At 57.7% G+C, this 19645-nt stretch overlaps 1 protein-coding gene across 3 annotated transcripts in view; it reads right to left on the reverse strand.

Annotated features, from left to right (window-relative positions):
* AK8 (adenylate kinase 8) overlaps window positions 1-19645 on the reverse strand; it is a 124908-nt gene that overhangs the window by 93006 nt on the left and 12257 nt on the right. For all 3 annotated transcript variants that reach the window (XM_042913981.1, XM_042913982.1, XM_042913983.1), the window contains one exon: window positions 13617-13685. In XM_042913981.1, the coding sequence (XP_042769915.1) occupies window positions 13617-13685 (69 nt within the window). The remainder of the gene's footprint in view (window positions 1-13616; window positions 13686-19645) is intronic.

Consider the following 19645-nt stretch of genomic DNA (forward strand, 5'->3'; position numbering starts at 1 on the left):
AGAGAGAGGGAGGCACAGAATCGGAAGCAGGCTCCGGGCTCCGCCCTGTGAGCACAGAGCCCGACGCGGGGGCTCAAACTCACAAACTGTGAGTGAGATCGGGACCTGAGCCGAAGTCGGACGCTTCACCGACGGAGCCCCCCAGGCGCCCCCCCCCCTTAAGTAGTCTGTTTAGAATTAAAATTGGGGGTAGTGAATACGTGCCCGCTCACACCCATGCGACTTTCCGCGTTTCTTTCGAATCCCATCGGCTAAGGGTAATGAGCCAGCTGGGCACCCCGGGACCCCCCGTCTCCCAACCGTGTGACTGTTTCCTCTTCTGCAAGACAGGCGTGGTGGGAAGCGCCCGCCCTGCCGGGGTTGGGGGCCGCACGCGACGACACACACACAAAGAGCTAGCACGGCATCTGGCAGGTGCTGGAAGAGTGGCGGTGCCCAGCGTGTCCCAGCCTCGGGCACACACCTCGCTGCTCCTAGTGGGCGGCCGGCCGAGGGCCCAAGGACACGAGGGGCTGCCGCCCTCTGCTCGGGCCCCCCGGCCGGCGTTTCCGGCTCGGCTCCACCTCCGAATCAGCGCTCCACCTGCCCCAGGCGACGTCCCGCCGGTCCCCCGTCCGATCCTGTTTCCAACACCGCCGGGCCTCTCGATACTCTCTGCTGCTCCAGGGTTACGGCCGCCCAAGCACCAGACTCGGTGCCACATCCCTGCCACCCGCTTCTCCTGCCAACAACTGTGAGAGGGATCGTCACGGGCTGGGCCTGCAGGCAGCTGGGCCACGCGTGCCATTAACGGGCCCTGAGGCACGCCACCCGGCCACCTGGCCAAGCACGGCCTCAACTGAGGGTCCGGAAACATCCCCCAGACGAGGGATCCCGGAGGGTGCACTCACCGGCCCCCCTCGGAGCCCTGCCTCACCGTGACGCATGCCGTAAGTTTTCTGAGTGGAGGCTGGGCCGCCCCTCCGACGCCCTGCGATCCTAACCGTGTCTGTGTTCGAGGAGCACACGGCCCCGGGGCCTCAGCAGAGCTGTTGATCAATAAAACCGCGCTCCTCAGAGGATGCAAGTGAGATCCATAAACCCGCGGGCGTCAAAACAATGGCAAGAAAGTCCTGTGTTCCTCCCGTCAGAGGGTGAAAGCCGGGCGATTAATGCCAGCCCGATGACACCACAAGGACAGATAAAACAAACAGCCGGTGGTTCTGCAGACCAGACTCAGGTTCCTCTACGCTGCCAGCGTCTCCACCATAAATACTGACTCGCGTTATGGGCAGGGAGGCATAAATCTGTGCCTAAAAAGGGACGAAGAAAAAGGCTCCAGAAATCTGCCGAGTCAACTTTAAACTTTTGGTTCCGCGGCCAAAAGTACGCCGCACCGACCCCTCCTCTGTTAACTGAGAGCCTCCGTGACGCTAAAGGGGATAAAGAAAAGAAAAGCAGGTCAGTCCGGGAACACAGAGTGTAATTTTGCATTTTACGTGCAGTAAAGCCCCCACCCCGGGCCCGGCGCAGGGCTGGTCGGTGTGGGGCTGGGGGTGTGAGCCTCTTCCGGTGAGCGGCGTGGACCTTCCCCGCGACCAGGGACGTGGGGAGTGTGGCCAGAGTCTGGCTTTTGACGAGGACACTCTTTCTCCGGCTCAAGGAGGGAGATGATTGCAGACGTTCTGGAAGGTCCGTGTTTCCCGCCTTGGGATCGGCAGCGGATTTCTGGGGCCGCGGCCTCCTCTCCCGTCGGATGGGAGGACGGCAGCACCTACCCCCCACCTGCACCGCCCGCCACACGTCCACGAAAGCGGGCACCGTGTCTTTTGTTCCGTCCTGTCCCCGACGCGACAGAAAGCAGGCCGTGGCGCACAGCGGGCGCCCGTGAGTCTTAGTCGTTGACCCCTTCGCAGGACAGCTGTGTGGCTCCCGTGAGAAGATGCCTCCCGGCTTGGCACAGTGTCTGGCTAACCGTTATTTGTGTCTTTATCTTGAGGGACCAGTTCTGCTCTCTGCTGCCTGTGCTGCGGCTTCATTCGGGCCTTCGTTTTTCTTCTTCCCGATCTTTACCACAACGAGGCCACAGGCCCGATGAGTCACAGGGCAAGTCCGTGTCTTTCGAGGTCACTGAAGTCGAGGCCCGATTACGTCCCAGGTAGGTAACACACGCCCCCGTGGACGTGTTCGGGTTTCCGCTCCGGGCATCCGGTGGGCGCATGAGGAAGACCTGACCAACTGCTGGGGGCTGAGCAGAGCCGGCTGGACGCAGTGACCCGGGCGACAGGCGTGGGGTCCCCACGGGCCTCCCTTCGGCGCACCAGGGGCGGCTGCAAGGATGCCGAGGTCTGGTCTTCCTTAGTCAGAGGGTGGCTTCCCCTCGGATGGGGCTCCGAGCATCACGGCTGCGACACAGAACACGACTGAGCAGGGCACCGACCGCCAGCTGGGCACCGAGGGGGCCCGCGCCCTGTCTCGCTCACGCTAAAGGTCTCTGCCCGCCAGCCCAGGGCGGCCCTCGAGGGGAGCGAGTTCTACGAACTGGGCTTACGTTCGGCCTCACGCCGTACCACGTTTTGAGCTAGTCCTAACCTCCAGGGGGTAGAACTCATCCCCCGTGCGAGCCCACAGAATCAGAGAAAAACCAAGGCACGTGGACAGAAGTACGAGACGGACTCCAGCTGGTTTTTAAATTCCACTGATTTTTTTCTTTTCCTCCGGCCTTCCATTCAAAAGACTGCTAATTCTCATCCGTGCGGGCTGTGAGGATGTCCCAGGACTCACTCGAGTAATGATTCTGACCGCACGCTGTGCCGGCGGGCCACGAGCGGACCCCAGAGGCGCACGGGACTCCAACGAAGTGAAGCAGGAAGCAGCAGCAGCCTTCTCCGGCCCGTCCGGGAGTGATCTGTTTCCAGCCACTCACCTTGCGTGAGAGAAGCCTCTTCACCTGCCCAAGTGGACCTCAGAGCCGAGGGCTGAGCCCTTGGCTTGGAGATCTCATTCGACAGGGAGAGCGAGATAGCCCAGCTTCACGGACGGTGCACCGTGGCCCCCGGGGCCCGCGCGGCCCACCTGCGGCCTCAGGAGCTTCACACAGGCCTGTGCTGAGGCCCGCGTGGCTCTCCCCCCACCGGGTCCCCTTGGCCCACCGGCCCAGACCCGCCAGGGACAGTCCCGGCCAGCAGAGGCGGACACAAGCCATCTACAGGGCCCATCAGTCACCTCTGAGGCTCGGAGGCTGCTGCCTTTTCCTGGGTGATCAACTCCCACCATCTGACAAGCCAGGGTCATCGGCTACCAGCCTTTCTGTCTCCACCACACAGCGGTGGGAGGAAGGTGACCACACATCACGACATTTCTCCCTTGTCTCTTAGCCAGGATTTTCTCACCCATGGCCTTCCAACTCAGTCTGGTTCTGGTGACACAAAAACGCCTTTGTCCAGGGGTCTGCACAACAGCAGAGACCCTGGCCCGAGCTGGGCCCAGCAGCCAGGTGGCCGAGAACCTCGGTGTGATAGTGGCTCTGACTTCGGCTAAGTCCCTTCTCCCATCTGGGCCTCAGTTTCTCCTTGTGTAAAAGATTTTTTTTTTTAATTTTCTTTAATGTTTATTTATTTTTGAGAGACGGAGACAGCATGAGCGGGGGAGGGGCAGAGAGAGAGAGAGGGAGACCCAGAATATGAAGCAGGGTCCAGGCTCCGAGCTGTCAGCATAGAGCCTGACGTGGGGCTTGAACTCACGAACTGTGAGATCATGACCTGAGCCGAAGTCGGACGCTCAACCGACTGAGCCACCCAGGAGCTCCTAAAAGATTTTTTTTTTTAAGTTTATTTATAGATTTTGAGAAAGAGAGTGTGCACACGTGCACACAAACACACAAGCAGGGAAAGGGCAGAGAGAGAGAGGGAGGGAGAGAATCCACCCAGGCGCCCCTAAAACAGTGTCTTTAGAAATCATCCTGTCTAAAACCTTTCACAGAAGGCGGGGTGCCTGGGTGGCTCGGTTGGTTAAACATCTGACTCTTGATTTCAGCTCAAGTCATGATGCCGGGGTCATGAGATCGAGCCCCACATCGGGCTCTGCACTGACATCCAGGAGCCTGCTTGGGATTCCCTCTCTCCCTCTCTCTCTGCCCCTCCCCCACTCGTGTGTGTGTGTGTGTGTGTGTGTGTGTGTGTGTGTGCGCGCGCGCGCGCGCTCTCTCTCAAATTAATTAAAAAAAATAAAGACACTTTAAAAAAAATGGTAAAACGAATTGGAATCCCTCCATATGGTGCACTTTTATGATATGCCTTTATTCAATACTTTAAAATCAAGTGTCCTGGGGGCGCCTGGGTGGCTCAGTCAGTTAAGCATCCAACTTTGGCTCAGGTCATGATCTCACGGTCTGTGAGTTCGAGCCCCGCGTCAGGCCCTGTGCTGACAGCTCAGAGCCTGGAGCCTGCTTCGGATTCTGTGTCTCCCTCTCTCTCTGACCCTCCCCCACTCGTGCTCTGTCTCTGTCTCTCAAAACTAAACAAACATTAAAAAAAATTTTTTTTAAATCAAGTGCCCCGTTGGCTGACCCTCGTTCTAGTCGATTAAAAGGATGATGAGGGAAGACACAGGAAGTCTGTGCACAGGGCACCAAGACCGAATTGGAAGATGGTCCTCAAACCTTGAACCCTGGAGGCTCGGGGCACAACACCACCCGGGTGTGCAGCAGTTGAACTCGACAAGCTGTAGGGGGCCACGGCCAAATGGGGAATTTGAAAGCACTGATAACGGAAAACAATTTGAAGATGTGATGAGGAACGTCACTAAACAGTCTCCACAAGTTACGTAAACCAAGCCAGGGCAACAATCCAAATATCCTCCCCAGAGAAGCCTTAGGACAAATATGTTCCTTTTACTGAAAATTGTTCAGACCGGACGGCATAGTCACATTGTATTTTAAGCACCTTCCCTCCTTGGGCCACCAGCCAGCTGGGATAAGATTTCACTTCCCTGGGTACAGACTGGGGGAATCACCCAAGCGGGATTCTCTCATTCATTCACTTTGCGAATATTTCCCGGGCTCGAAGCTGATGGCTGCTCAGCCGGGTTCTCTGCGGGGGCCTCACAGGGCAGCAGTCAAGGTGGGAGCCGGGCTGCATTCTCATCTGGAGGCTCGACAGAGGAGGAATCCGCCTCTGAGCTCATTCTGGCCGTTGGCAGAATTCCCTCCCGTGCTGCCGTATGTCTGACTCGGGCCCTGGTTCCTCGCGGGCTGGAGGCCGCCCTCGTGAGCCTCTCCAACATGGCAGCTGACTTGTCAAGCCAGTAAGGAGACTCTGTCTCTCCGGTCCACTCGGACGAAGTCTCAGATAATGTAACATCATCATGGGACTGACCCCTCCTCACCTCTGCCCTCTTCTGTTGGACCTGCTCCCACTCAAGGTGGGGGTCACACGGTCGCGGACACCAGGGGGAGGGAAACCACCGGGAGTCCCCCCACCAGGGTCTACGCCCCACACGCAGTGTGTGGAGACCCCGAGAGGGGGCCACACAGGTGAAGCTGGAGGAGGGGCGAAAGGCAGCGGACACGAGAGGAGCAGAGGGACGGAGCTGGGCAGCGGGCAGGCCCAGGCCTCCAGCGCCTTGAGGACGGACGCCCGAGAAGGCTGGAGAGCAGCAGGGGTGCTCAGCGGTGGAGGACGCAGTAACATTTGCTTTAAGTAGACAAACACTCCTCTAGGTATAAAATATAAACATCCTTTCGAGGGAGTGTTAACATCAGTTGCCTCCAGGAAGGGAGCCGGCGGCTGAGGGGACTTGGGCGCCTGTGGAATGTTGAGCCGTCTGAACGTACTGCAGGCGAGAAATGAATTTGTTCATTTTCTTGAAGCCATCCCTGAGGCAGCTATATGCAGAAGGGGCCGGGAACCAAGCAGGGTAGCTGTGGGGAGGGGTTAGGTTCCCAAGGAAGGAAAGGGACCTCAGCAATCCAAACCCGGGAGAGCACTGTGACTCTGGAGAAGGAAAGACTTGTAATCTCTCTGGTGTTAGAGCCTTTTCCTCCATGTTTCCTGAACTCGCCGCCTCATTTAGCTTCCCTCCGCCCTCAGAGATGTTGCCTGAAGAGTTCTCGGACTTCAAGAACGTGGCTGTCCCTAAAGAAAGGCCATGGGTCCCCAACAGGTAGAGCCCAGGTCCTTTTCACCGTCCCAATACAAAGTGCTAATTTCCCTTTCTCCAAAGCATTTGCTGGTCACTTCAAAGAGATTCTTCAAAGAGATTGCATTAGACCAAAAAAAAAGGAAAAGAGAAGAAAAAACCCCCAACATTAACTACAGAATCCTGATGGGTTACGATCGCATTACTTTTCCCTGAACGCTAGTCCCTGCTTCCTTTTTGTGCTCTAAATTACCAATTCTGGTCCCTGTGTAGCTAAATAATAATAATTACCATATAAATGAATATGCATATGTGTCATTTTTCTCCCCCAAAAGCAAGAAAGCCTGTTTATTTTGGATGAGGGTTTGTTTTGTTTCCAAACAACCAAAGCACATAATTAGAAGCCTCACCTCTTGCTCTTGAAGTCCTGTCTCCGCCGGGAAGAGATGAAAAAGGTACGGAATGCCCCTTGAAGCTCAGAAGGAATTTTAAAACAAATTAAAGGAGATATTTCTCTGCGCTGCAGGTAACAATGGCTTGGACGGGATCAGAATCAGAACGCAAAGGCCGGAAGGGGCTTCGAAGCTGAAGCTGGGCCCGGCCGTTCACGGATAAGGGCGGGAGGCCTCGTGAAGTGGGGGGACACAGCGCGCACTGGGGAGCCAAGAAGACAGTGGCCAACAGCAGAACTCCGCGTTTGCGTTTCTGTTCTGGGACGGACCGTGGGACCCCCGGCAGGGCACACAACGTCTGCAAGCCTCAGCTTCTGCAGCCCTAAATGCAGTGAGGGCAGGGCCTCCTCTACCAGGCTGCCGTCAGGCTGCATGAGGTCACGGACGCGGCCCTCAGCCCTCCGCTCCCATCGGGGATCTCCGTCGACGGCCTCACCGCAGAGGCGCCCTGTGCCCCTGCGGTGTGGTGTTGTGGGCCAGGTGCCAGGCCAGGCGCCCCAAGTCGTTGGAGTCCAGGCACCCTCCAGCCACCATCGCCAACACAGTAACAATGATATCACTAAAATCATCATAAATACCGAATCAATAGTATTAAATCAACCAAGAGTATTCATTATGCACGATAGAGTCGTGCGGTACAACAGAACTCATAATAATCTCACTTACGCTAGAACTAACCGACAACTCTAATAGTAAATATTATTACCATCTTCATGATGGTGGCGGCTGTTGGCAAGGACCAGGGATGCCTGGTCTTACGCTCTGTCCACACTGCAGGTGCTGTGCAGACCAAACTTTTAGGTAAGCTCAAGAGGGTTTATAGAAGTTGCATGCGTGTTTCAGAGACTAACCTGGGTCACTGAGGGCAAGATTGGGATGTGCAGTTGAAGTCACAGAAGTGAGAAACACCAGCTTTGCCCCAGAAGCCATGACTTCGTGACTTACGGAGATTAAAAAACAAAGAAACAAAAAATGATACGAACAAAGCAGCCCGGTCCAGCTGGAGCCTGTGTCCGGACCCAGTGCCCGGATCGCCGAGGCATAGTTCAAGGTGGTTTATCTCCCCCCGGGGAACACACCCAGTGACTCAACCCCACAATTCCACACTTCTGAATTCCAGGTTGAAGGCTTATGCACCAGAAACAGGCAGTAATTTACGAAAATAACTTACACAAAGTAACATTTCTATGTCTTCAGATTGGGTTGGGTAAAGCCTGGCCCGAAGCCAAAAGGAGGGTCTGAGTCGAGAAGCTGAGTCTGCCAACCTGCCTGCCAGACCCCGGGGTCTTTTCTTGTTCTCGCAGTCAGCTGGGTGGGGGGGCTCCGGGCCTCTCTTGCACCAAGGCAGCCAGGGGAAGCGAACACTCTTGACCTGGGAGCAGAACAGCCAGGACATGGCAGTTCTGGCTCGAGCTCCTGGATCATGAGGTGGTGTGGCATCGTAAGCATCTTAAAAAGAAATCTGGGGGGTCCTGGCTGGCTCAGTCAGTTGAGCATCCAACTTCAGCTCAGGTTATGATCTCGCAGTTTGCGAGTTCGAGCCCCGTGTCAGGCTCTGTGCTGTCAGCGCAGAGACCGCTTCGGATCCTCTGCCCGCCCCCCTGCCCCTGCCCCACTCGCTCACGCGCGCTCTCTCTCTCAAAAATAGGTAAACATTAAAAAAAAAAAGAAAAGAAAAGAGGGGCGCCTGGGTGGCTCAGTCGGTTAAGTGTCCAACTTCAGCTCAGGTTATGATCTCACGGTTCGTGGGTTCGAGCCCTGCGTCAGGCTCTGTGCTGACAGCTCAGAGCCTGCAGCCTGTTTCAGATTCTGTCTCTGGCTCTCTCTCTCTGCCCCTCCCCTGCTTGTGCTCTGTCTCTCTGTCTCTGAAATAAATAAATATTAAAAAAAAATTTTTTTAATAAAAAGAAAAAAAAAAAGGAAATCTTAAGGGGGTGTGGGGAGATCCTGCCACCTGCCTTTGCTGATGCCAAGAACCACCACGGAGCTGCCCCCACCGGGACAGCATTTGGGCCCGGGGAGCAGTTGTGGCTCGAGAGGAGGCCACATCGCTCAGGGCGAGTGAGATTCCTGGGGTAGGAGCCCAGGGGTTACTCCCTTCCACAGCTACCACGCCCTGGTTCCAGAAGCTTCTCAGCATCCTGGACCGGCCCCACGTGCAAGGCTGTCTCTGGCTCTTTTAAATGCAGCTCCCCTCCCGCAGCCAGGTCCCAGTCCCGGCGACTCGGGCACGCTCATGCCCAAGGAGTAACGCCCAACATTCGGCCAAACGGGGCCAGCACGGCCCTAAGCAGTAGAGAAGCAGCTTGGCCCTGAAGCGGGAAGACAGAAACAGACCTGAACGCTTCCAGCCTGGTGATCGGCAATGTAAGAGTTTAATTCAACTTGGCAAACTCATGATCAATTATGGATTAAGGCACAGAGCGTTTTGTCCAGAAAGTGCCGGCCCGTTTCTCGTCACTCAGGAGGCCCTCCCCTCCCCTTTTATTCCTGACAAATGACTGTTTCCGCACCTGCCAGATAAAAGAGAGGGAACCTTCGAGAGGGTGACCGACTGATGGGTCAGTTTTAAGAAGAACTGATCTGAGGTTGGTATGAAGGGGGGTCCGGGCCTCGTTCTGCCTGCCACCCTCCCTCCCCGCCCCCCGCCAAGACAGCCCCTCCACAGACCACGCCGGCCCCATGTCTGGAGGTTTCTGTAACAACCTGGCTCTCCTGGCCTGGCTAGTGGCCCTCACGGCCCTTCTGACAGCTGGCCCTCCTTTGGGCATGCAAGGCCGTATCCGACTGCAGCTGGTGAGCTCAAGACCAAGGGACCCCCTGGCTCGTGGGGGGCTGAGGCAGAGGGAAAGGGTCCAGCAGCAAAGACCACGTGGTGCCTGCAACAAGGCACTTGACTGGAGTAGGGGGAATTGAGCCAGATGGGCTTGGGAGCAGGTGACAAGTCTTCAAATGAGCCTATGGCTAAGGGGCCTTTCTTCTAACACTGCTGGAAGGTGGAAGTTTGCTGTGTGGGGGGGTGTGTGTGTAGGAGGCTTTATTTCACTTGGGGAGGGGTGGGAGGGAGAACCTTGAGAGAAGGCAGCAGGCAGGGCAGGAGGGAGGCTGGTGCTTGGACCAGGACTGGGCCGGGGAAGGGCTGCCCCCAGGCCTATTGGGAAGAAGAAACTGAGGCCGGCCTCTGCTGAGACCTAACCCAAGGGGGTGGGGGTGGGAACTGGGTCTGGAGGAATGAAGGCCCCCTCCCTCCAGGCTGGACACGGAGCCCGGGTCCTGTCTCACTTTCCTCCTCTAGGGCCTTAGTTCCTCCTGGCTCACTGGGGCCACATGACCCCCAAACCTCACTGCTCCTGCCCCAGAGGAAGGGGCCAGATCAGACAGGGCGGTGGACACAGAGCCTGAGGGAAGTTAGGGAATGAAGGGCGGGGTCCCTGGTGCACGAGGGGGGACGTTTGCTTTTTATTTGGAAATGAAGAGAGAAGGCAAAAGAGTTTTTCACAATGGTGTGAAAGCAGCACTTAGAACAGGGGTCCGGAAACTAGGAGTCCCGGGCCAAATCCGCCTGCTGCCTATTTTTGTAAGTAAAGTTTTATTAGGACAAACCGTGCCCTTTCATCTCTGTACCACGTATGGCTGCCTCCACATTAATTACATCAGAGTTGAGCAGTTCCAACACGAGGCCATATGGCCCACAAAGCGTTTCTGGAAAACGTTCGTCTATCTGCAGTTTAGAATGGCCTCTGAACTTGGGGCACTGGCCTCAGCCAGGCAGCAGGAGAGCATCAGCTGACTGGGAACAAGCTGAGGTCTGAGGAAAACACACTGTTCAGACCAGCTTTCGAAACCCAGACTGCAGCCTATCTGTGGCTCGTGACCTCGACTCACAGGGCCGAGGACCGTGCAGACCAAGCTGTGACCAAGTGTGAGAACTGCTGTTTGCTCACCAGCACGCTGGAGAGATGCCCGGGGATCTTTCCAGAGTTGGGCCTCTCAATGAATTTTTAAGCGAGCGAGTGAGAGAGAGAATGTGTACAGATACATGCACATTAAAACAACGCAGGCAGGGGCGCCTGGGTGGCTCAGTCGGTTAAGCGGCCGACTTCGACTCAGGTCACGATCTCGCGGTCCGTGAGTTCGAGCCCCGTGTCGGGCTCTGTGCCGACCGCTCAGAGCCTGGAGCCTGTTTCGGATTCTGTGTCTCCCTCTCTCTGACCCTCCCCCGTTCATGCTCTGTCTCTCTCTGTCTCAAAAATAAATAAACGGTAAAAAAAAAAAAAAATTAAAAAAAAAAAAAAACAATGCAGGCATGTAAGCTGTGTTCTGGGCACGATGAGGTCGGCACAGTCCGCCAGCTCACTCCTTCTGAGAGCAGCTCTGATGGGTGGGCAGCATGCATGTGGCGGCTACTCGAGGAATCAGAAAAGTATACAGTAGTAGGTGAACTGGGGAAGAAGAACAGAATTCAAAATACCACCAAACCAGCACCCCCACTCGGCCTTTGGGCAGCCTGAAACTGAGCACAGGTGACAGGGAGGGCCCGAGACAAGGCCAGGAGGGGCCCTCACACCCCACCTGGGCGGTGAGAGGGGGGATTCCTGACACTCGGACAGCGGGGAGATCTCTGTGTGTTTCTCCTTCCTGTTTCCTCGCACCCCAGGCCCCAGGCAAGCCTACTGCGGTACGGGTGCCATGGGGAGCCCGCAGGTGCCCGAAACCCTGAGGGGGCGGAGGGCCTTTCCTCTGCAGTCCCTAGAGAACGGGACAAAGCCCCGGTAATGTTTCCCTCTCTGTCCTCCTGCCGCTTGGCCCCAGTCTCAGCTGCAGTCACGGGAAGACTGTGGCAGAGTGGGACAAATAAAGTCCCCGCTTTCTGGCCAGAGGACCGAAAAGAGGAGCGCCAGGGAACCGGGCGTTACCATGGAAATGGCAGAGCGAGGCGTTCAGGAAAGCAACCGAATAAAGATGTCTATGGACTCGTGGGCTCCCTACCAGCTGTGCGTGCAAGGGTCTGACCCTAGACAGCTTTCTAAAGACATCGAGGGCCGAGCCACGGCGCAGACCGCTGCCCGGGCCCCGCTGAGCGGCACACACACGGCACAGAGCCTCAGGGAGCCGCACGGCACTTGCAGAGGCTTTGTACACAGAACCCAGATGGCAACCACAGCACAGAGAAGGTGGCTGGAACTGGCGGCCTGAGCCCAAATGGATCAACTGCCCGCGAAGACAAAAGTATCAACACCCGCCGTCGGATTCAAACAAGACCCGGAGTCTCAACAGCAAAAAGAAAACTGCCCAGGATACAGAATCGCGCAGCCCAAGGACAGCCGCGGGTGTCTCAGACCTCAGACATCGCCGCTGACGTGACTCAGGCGCTGGAGTCAGCGAGGCGTCTGAAGCGGCTGGCTTCAAGCCGTGACGGTAACAACAAAGCTCCAACGAGTAAACGGACGGACAGACAGAAAGTCTCAGAGACAGAAGAAAGCGAGAAGAGCCCACTGGAATTTTGAAAACCGAGGAACACGGCAATCCAAATGAAAAGCTCGCCGGATGGGCCGAATAGGAGAACAGAGACGGGAAAGGAGGGCCTCAGTGAGCCTCATAATCTGGTCCACGACAGAGGGGAGAGAAACAGAGACGGAGCCTCGGCGACCCTGCGGGGGCCGCAGGACTGCCGTTCACACGAGACAGGGAGAGAACGGTGCAGAAAGCCTGAAGAACCTGTAGAAATGATGGCCCCAAACTGCCCCAGTTTGGAGAAAAATGTGAACTTACAAATTCAAGGAACTCAACCAATCTCCAAAAGAACGAATCCAAAGAAATGCATGCCAGCCACTTGGTAACTGAACTGCTAGAAACCGAGAGCGCAGAGGACAATCTGGGAGGAAGTCGGGGAAAGGGACCCGCTGCTTGGGCGGCTGTCCTTCCACAAGAGACCGTCCTGGCCAGAAGGAGGCGGGACCCTGCGAGGCGTGAGGAGAAAGAGCTGGGGATCTAGAATTCTGAATCCGGGGACGAATATCCCTCAAGAATGAAGGCAATAGGGGAGCCTGGTGGCTCAGTCAGTTGAGTGTCCACCTTCAGCTCGGGTCACGATCTCACAGTTTGTGAGTTCGAGCCCCGCGTCGGGCTTGCTGCTGTCAGTGCAGAACCCGCTTCGGATCCTCTGTCCCCACCTCTCTCTGCCCACCTCCCATTTGCACGCTCTCAAAAATAAACAAACATTTTTTAAGAAACACACAAGAGATATATTAAAGTGAAATACTTTAACAATGGTCAAATCGGGATAAATTGGACTTCGTTAAAATTAAAACCATTTGCTCTGTGAAAGCCACTGACATGAAGACAATAAGACTAGCTGTGGACCAGGAGGAGAGGCCTGGATACTACACGGTTTAACAAGCCTCAGTTTCCCCATCTGCAAAATGGGGGAGTCATAGCACCGACCCAACAGAGCTCCTCTGAAGACCCAAGGAGTCAGTGTGTGCAAAGCCCTCCCATGGTGCCCATCGTTCCTGTTGCCCCCCATCTGCCCCTCCAGATCCCTCCCGCCCTCTCCAACCCCCTCTGTGCCCCAGGAGGCTGACCTCCACAGATGGGCTGCTTCGTCTGGACGCCTGCCCTCTGGCTTCACTGGGTCTGACAGCAGAGAGTTAGGGGTAGCCCCAGTTCTCCCTCTGCCCCTCCGGGTCCAGGAGTGTCCAGCTCCCTGTGGGGCTGGTCTCAGGTGCTCGTGGGTTACCTGAACTACCCCCTACTTCCACAACGTTCCTTTCCTTAAAGGCTCTCCTGTGACCCCTTGGGGTAGGGCCAGCTCTCTCCTAAGACCCCCGATGGGTACCCTAGATTCCACCTTGTTGCCTGGCTCCATCCAAGGTGAAATTCACACACTGAGCTTCACGGAGCTCTGGGTCGTCTGTCTGACCCTTCTCTGCAGGCCCCGGGTCACCTCTGTGCTAGGACCTGAACCCACGCCCCTCCCCTGCCCTTCATCTGGTAACAGAGCCCCTCTCCCTGGGAGCCCCCCAGCCGCTCCACGCGGTTTCTTACCCGCCTGATGCAGTCCTCCTCGCTCACACGTTCCTGAATCAGTCTGACGAGCAGGGTGCTGGGCACCTTCTAAAGGAAAGACGACACACGGAATGAGGGCCTCAGCCCGCACACTGGGCCACAAAGGATGTGTAAGTGGCAGCCCAGCGGGCTCAGCTGAGGAGCCGGCTGTGTGGACACAAAGGTTCGCCAGTCCCTGGCTGACCGCCCAGTGGCCTCCGTAAAGTCCAGGCCTGCCTTGCAGCCCTCCCCCCGCCACCCTGTGCTCCCCACCACATGTGCACACCTACCTCGACGCTCTTGCTTATCCCGTGCCCCCGCCCAGATGCTCCCCCCACCCCACCCAAGTGACTCTGGGTTCCCTCAGGTCCGTGGCCCAAGTGCCACTGCCTGTAGGCCGCCCTCCGTGACCCTCCCCAGGCTGGGCTGGGGGTCGCCATAATCCCCGACGGCAAACTCTGTCATTGCTCTAACCACACGGCCTTCTGGGGGTCTGCTCATGTCCATCTCCCCAGAAAGTTTCAAAGTTCCTGGAGGAATGGGACTGGCTTACACAAGCAGGGAGAAGCAGAGGCTGAACTTGAACCCCCTCGGGGCAGCCAGAGCCCCGCCCCTTAAGCACCAGCGATGGCAGGTAAGTGGGGGGAAGGGGGGACAGCCTGTGCAGGTAGGAAGTTAAGGGCGGCTGACCTTCTGTCTCGCTTCTGAACTTTCCCTGGCCAGAATCAACACCCCAGTTTTTACGACCAAGTCTTGAAGGCCCCAGAGCTGACGCCTGGAAAACCTCCTCCCAGGTGCCCCCTTGACCCAAGATCATTAAAAGCTGGTGCTTCTCCACACACACCCCAAATGCTTGGCCAAGGCGGACTCCCAGGCCAGCCCCAGACCGCACATCCTAAGCTATGTCAGGGCTGAACCAGCCCCCAGGGGGGCGGGTGGGGGGGCTCCCGCCAGGCACAGATGAGGGCCCTTGGGTGTGCACTGGGTGCACAAGGAGGCGCCCAGGTGGCGAGAAATCTACCTTCCCTTCCCTTCCCCAAGCTGGGGACCCTGGAGTGGGACCATAAGAAAGAGGGGGCACTTTTCCCTAACTTCCCAAAGTATCCACTGGGGAAAAGCCTGGATCTTTCATTCCAGAGGCAGCATTTGTGAGGGTCCGGAGACACCAGATCCTGCCCCCGGAATGCTGTCGTGTCCGCCTGGAGTGCGGTCGGAGCGCCTGGAGGGACCGGGAGCTGGGACACGGCGGCGCCTCTGGAACAGGCTTAGAAACGGGGCTTTGGTAAGTGCTTGTGCCTCCCTTCCGCTACGTCCCGGCAGCGAGCGGCGTGCGTGCGGCGAAGGGGCTCAGGACAGCTCCCACGCAGCGAAATTCGGAGGGAACGGGGCGCCGGCGCAGGCGGAGAGAAGCCAGGGGACGGGGGAGCCATCCCCAAAGGGGCTCAGCTCCCGTGCACCCAGCCCCTCCACATTCTGCAGGTAGCGCCCTCACCTGCCTCCCCTTGAAGCTGTTTGGATGGGTCCCCTGACAAGAGCAGGCTGCACTCGGGCAAACGAAGTTCGGCGGTGAAGGACCTCCCTGGGGACACAGCATTCCGGGTAACTGGCTCACAGGGCAGGGACAGGAGCTGGAGGGAGAGGAGGCCGAAGGCTCTGAAGCCCTCAGACAGAGTGATTTCAGAAGGTTATGTCTGGTGTCAGGGGGAGGATAGGCCAAGTGGGTAAAGAATGTTCATAGGGAGACCCTTGGGCGGTGGGGGGGTGGGGTGGGGGGGGGTGGGGCACTGATTGGCCGGGGACTCAGACACTCATGATTTGGGCCCTGGCCACCCGCTGAGTGGCACCGGACGAGTCTTCAATACTCTGAGCCTCAGTTTCCTCATTTGTCAGTGAGACAAAGACAAGGTGCCTCAAAGAGTTGCCATGAGGATAAAACGAGGTGGTTGGCGTGGCGAGCCTGGGACGCGCCCAGCCCCCAGCAAGGGCTCAGCGCCGCGGTCATGATCGCCCCTGAGTACCCTCAATATACCCTGCATGCTGCTTCCTCAGCACGGGTCTGGACAAGCAGCTCCACTCAAGGGGGGCACTGATGCCTGGTCTGTGTCACCTCCCACTGTAGCGCACGACCAGGGACCCAGACCTCTCCCCACTCACGCTCACATCTCTGACAAAGGATGTGGGAAGTCAAAATAAATCCCAGACACGCAGGCCTGCTGCTGGGGGTGGGGGAATCTGGGAGCAGAACGCAGACTCACCCTCAGCATCAGGGCTCGCCTCCCCACCGCTTGCCCCGGGCTGGCTCCGTTCATGGTCAAGCTTCCCACTCTTGGCTACATAATGGCTGCTGCAGCTCCAGCCAGCTGGGTGACCTTGGGCAAGTCTCGACCTCTTTAGGCTTCACACACCTCATCCAGAGAAATCTGGATCCAGAGTGGCAATTCTGTAGTTTTTCCTTTTATTTTTTTGTCCCTCATCCATACACCCTGCCTCCTATAATGCAAAGAACCCCTAAAATTCCTTGAGGAGCCACCCTCGTGCCCCGCAGCTTGTATAGTTTCTGTGGGGTCAAGCCCACCGTCAGATACAGTGGGGGACCCTAATTGGTCCAAGTTGATCGGTATATCCCACTGCTGGCCACTGTGATTGCTTCAGACGCTGCCCATGTCCCAATCCTGACCAAGAGGCATCAGGTCCAGGACGTGGGGTGGAATCACCAGGGGCAGGAGCCCTCGCTTTCCAGCAGATCCAAAGCTGAGGGGCTGGAGCCACGACAGGCACTTGGCAGGCATGAGGGGAGCATGAGGACACGAAGCCAGCACAAAGGGAGAAACCAGGTCTCAGCTTCATCAGAATGGCTTTTCCACGATGTGGAATCGGAAGAGGAAGACAGAGCAGACGGCGAGAGGGTGAGGGAGGGGGTTCCTCTGGGAAGCATCGGACTTGTCTGTGTCCACTGGAAAGTTCTGGGGCCACTATGGTTTCTACTGAACGGACGGCGAAAGTTAAGAGCAGGAGTGAGCAGGAGAGAGAAGGGATGTATGTATGACACATCGAGAACGAGGAGGCCAGAGAGGCGAGAGGGAAGCGAGCCAGCATCCGGTCCCTGGCTTTGGCACCTCCGAGACACCTGTGCCCTTCCGTCCGCCCTCTCCCCCCACCTTGCCAATTTCTTGCTCAAGCCAGTCATTCCCCCACCTGGAGGTGCACCCCTGGAGAGCTTGTGAGAGCACAGGTCACCGGCCCCACGCCAGGGTTTCTGATCCAGTGGGTCTGGGGTGAAGCTGAGAATCTGCATTTCTAACAAGTTCTCAGGGATGCTGAGGCTGCTGGTCCGGCGACCACACCTGGAGGGCCACTGTCTTAAATAAATACCCCGCTTGAGAGAGGCTGCTGGCAGGGGCCGGGGGGTACCTTTCTGCCCCACCCATATCCTCTTAGCTCTTCTGGGGAAACTTCTCCCAGCTGGCTGGGGAGGGGAGGGGGTCAACGGCGGGGGGCAGCCCTTTCCTGGTCCCTCCCGACCCCAGGCAGAGTCAGTTTCCATCCTGAGGCCCATTTCCCTTGAGACTTGTCTCCTGTCCCTGACAACACCCATTCAGGAGGCAGCAAACAGGTACCGGGACGGGGCAGGGGTGGGGGGGGGGAGCCCAGGAGGGGAGCCGAGGGGGGTGCAAGCCAGTCAAAGAACAGGGTTGAAAGGAGACAGGTCCAGATGGGGTACAGCACCCGCAGGGGTGTGCCCGGCAGGGGACAGGCCCCTGACTTTGAGCACAGCCCCTCCCGGGCGCCCCCCACCGCTCCCCGCCTTGGTGCTGTCTCCAGGCCAGCTTTGATGTGTCACGTCAGCAGCGGGGCTTCCACAGGGCGCTTCTCGGAGTCCCTGCCAAACTGTCTTTGTAGGAATCAGACTCCCTCCTCCCAGAGCTCTGCCGTGCTCTCCCACCCCGGTCCCGCAAGGCCTGGCTTTGTGGGGAGACTCGGGGACAAACCGACGGAGGCCAGCGAAGGCCCAGAGGGTCACCAAGAAGGCCCAGATCAGATGCAGGCCCCTGGCCCCTCATCTCCCTGCTTTCTTGTCATCAAGGCCGCGCTGGCTCCTGGCTGGACCTCGCTTCTCCTTCCAGCTTCTTCTGCACGGGGCCCTGGGGCAGAGCCACCGATGTGCTGACCTCAGAGGGGCCGTCCTCCCCTGAACGACGGACGCTGGGCTGCTGTTCACAGGCGGCCAGGTGCAGTGGAAGCTGGCTCTGCCCCCTGGGGCCCCTCACTTCACTGATCACACCTGGGCTTCCTCACTGGATGGCAGGAGCCTGCGTGGTCCCATCCCCGGGCCCCACCCTCTGGCCCCTCCTGCCCCGTTGTCGCCTTGGGTGACACTTGCTCAAGAGTCAGAGACATCTCAATCTGCAGCATGAATTTGCCCCGGGAGCAGAGGCAGGAGGGGAATCGTTGAGACTCCTTGTGACTCCTTGTCGCCCCCTGCCAGGCCCCCTTCCTCCTACAGTGCTGCTGGTGGGGGGAGGGAAGCCTGCACTTGGACTTGAGCTCACGTTAAGACCTGGGCAGAGAGTCTTTAAAGACAACTCTCATTTTAGAGTTCCTGCTGCTTCTCGGGGCTCTCCGTGCAGGTCTGGATGGCAGGCACTCTTGGAGCTGTGACACACAGGGCCACAGAGGGAGGTGGCCCAGAAGAGACCCTGTGGTGGGAAAGGCCAATGAACTTCACCGTCGCCTTGAGTGGCTAACTGGGGACACGAGACAGCGGGAGGGCCCCTGCGCTGTGCGGCCCCCAGGACGCAGAGCAGCAAGGTCCCAGAGGGGATGGCTGCCGGAGGCCAGCCCCGCCCGGGACCCTCAGCAGTCCTCTGAGCACTGCAATCCTGTGTGCACAGGCATGGGCTCTTTCATTTGGACACCAAAGAAAATGGTGACTCTGGCAGCTGGCCGCTTGGGTACCTCAGGTTACACCAGATTTTTACATTTGTAAACAGAACTGGAGTTAGGAAATAACACTGAAGTTAGAAAGAACCCACTCTGGATCCTGCCTGTCTGACCCGCCGGCCTTTAGAGTCTAGGTCACCTGTTCATTCCACAAACACAGGCTGTTGTGCTCTGATACAATAGCCGCAGGCCGAAGAAAACTTGATCTGGCGATAATGATCGTGATGAGGAAGGGGAGTGGCGCTTGGGGTGGGTCCCCCAGGGACCATGTGAGAATTCCCCGAGGAGCATTTGAAAAATCCCGATGCCTGGCCCCAACCCCCGGGCTTCAGACTAAACAAGTCCGGCAGGGCCCACGTGAGCCTAATGTGCTTCAAAGATGGAGAACTTCCGGACCAGGCAGCCGCTCAGGGAGGTTTACAACTGTGTATTCTTCCTGCAGGGATTTCAGTGATAAAGTTCTCCCCCCCCCCACCCCCCACCCCCCACTCCCGCCCCAGTAGAAATGAAACCATTCCAGAACAATCACGCTCAGCTCCCGCTGCACAGAAATATCCTTCCAGTGTGGGGACTCTTCACCTTCCTGTCACCTCCTGTGTGGTTAGAGGCGGGACTTGGTTCTGTTCCCCGTAATCTCCCAAACCCCAGCAGGGCCTGCACTGGGCCAGAACCGACGGAGGCACCGACTCTCAGGCTCATACAAGTGCAGGGTCCGCCCCTGACAGCAGGAGCCTCCTTCGCTCTCGTGCCCTGGGCTCCTGCCGGCCTCCCCCTTGCTCCCCACCCCACCCCCAGGGCCCCCTCACCTGGGGTTTGGAATCAGGGTGGGCCTAGAGAACGGACCAGAGCAGGCAGAGAGGGGAAAGGCTCTGACAAGACAGGGTAAACTGAGAGCAAAGATGGCCTCGGTCAAGGCGGAGAGGAGACAAGAAACACCTGCCCAGGGCGGGGTTTATACCCAGAGTGCCCTGGGGCCGGAAGACTGAGAAAGCTGCCTCCTCGGGCAGAGTTTAGCCCTGGCCAGATCCCGGAGAAAGACTGATGAGTTTTCGAAGTGTGACTGTGTGCGTCTTACTTCCTTCTGGACA

This window comes from Panthera leo, chromosome D4, assembly GCF_018350215.1.
Source record: "Panthera leo isolate Ple1 chromosome D4, P.leo_Ple1_pat1.1, whole genome shotgun sequence".
In the NCBI taxonomy this organism is placed as follows: domain Eukaryota; kingdom Metazoa; phylum Chordata; class Mammalia; order Carnivora; family Felidae; genus Panthera; species Panthera leo.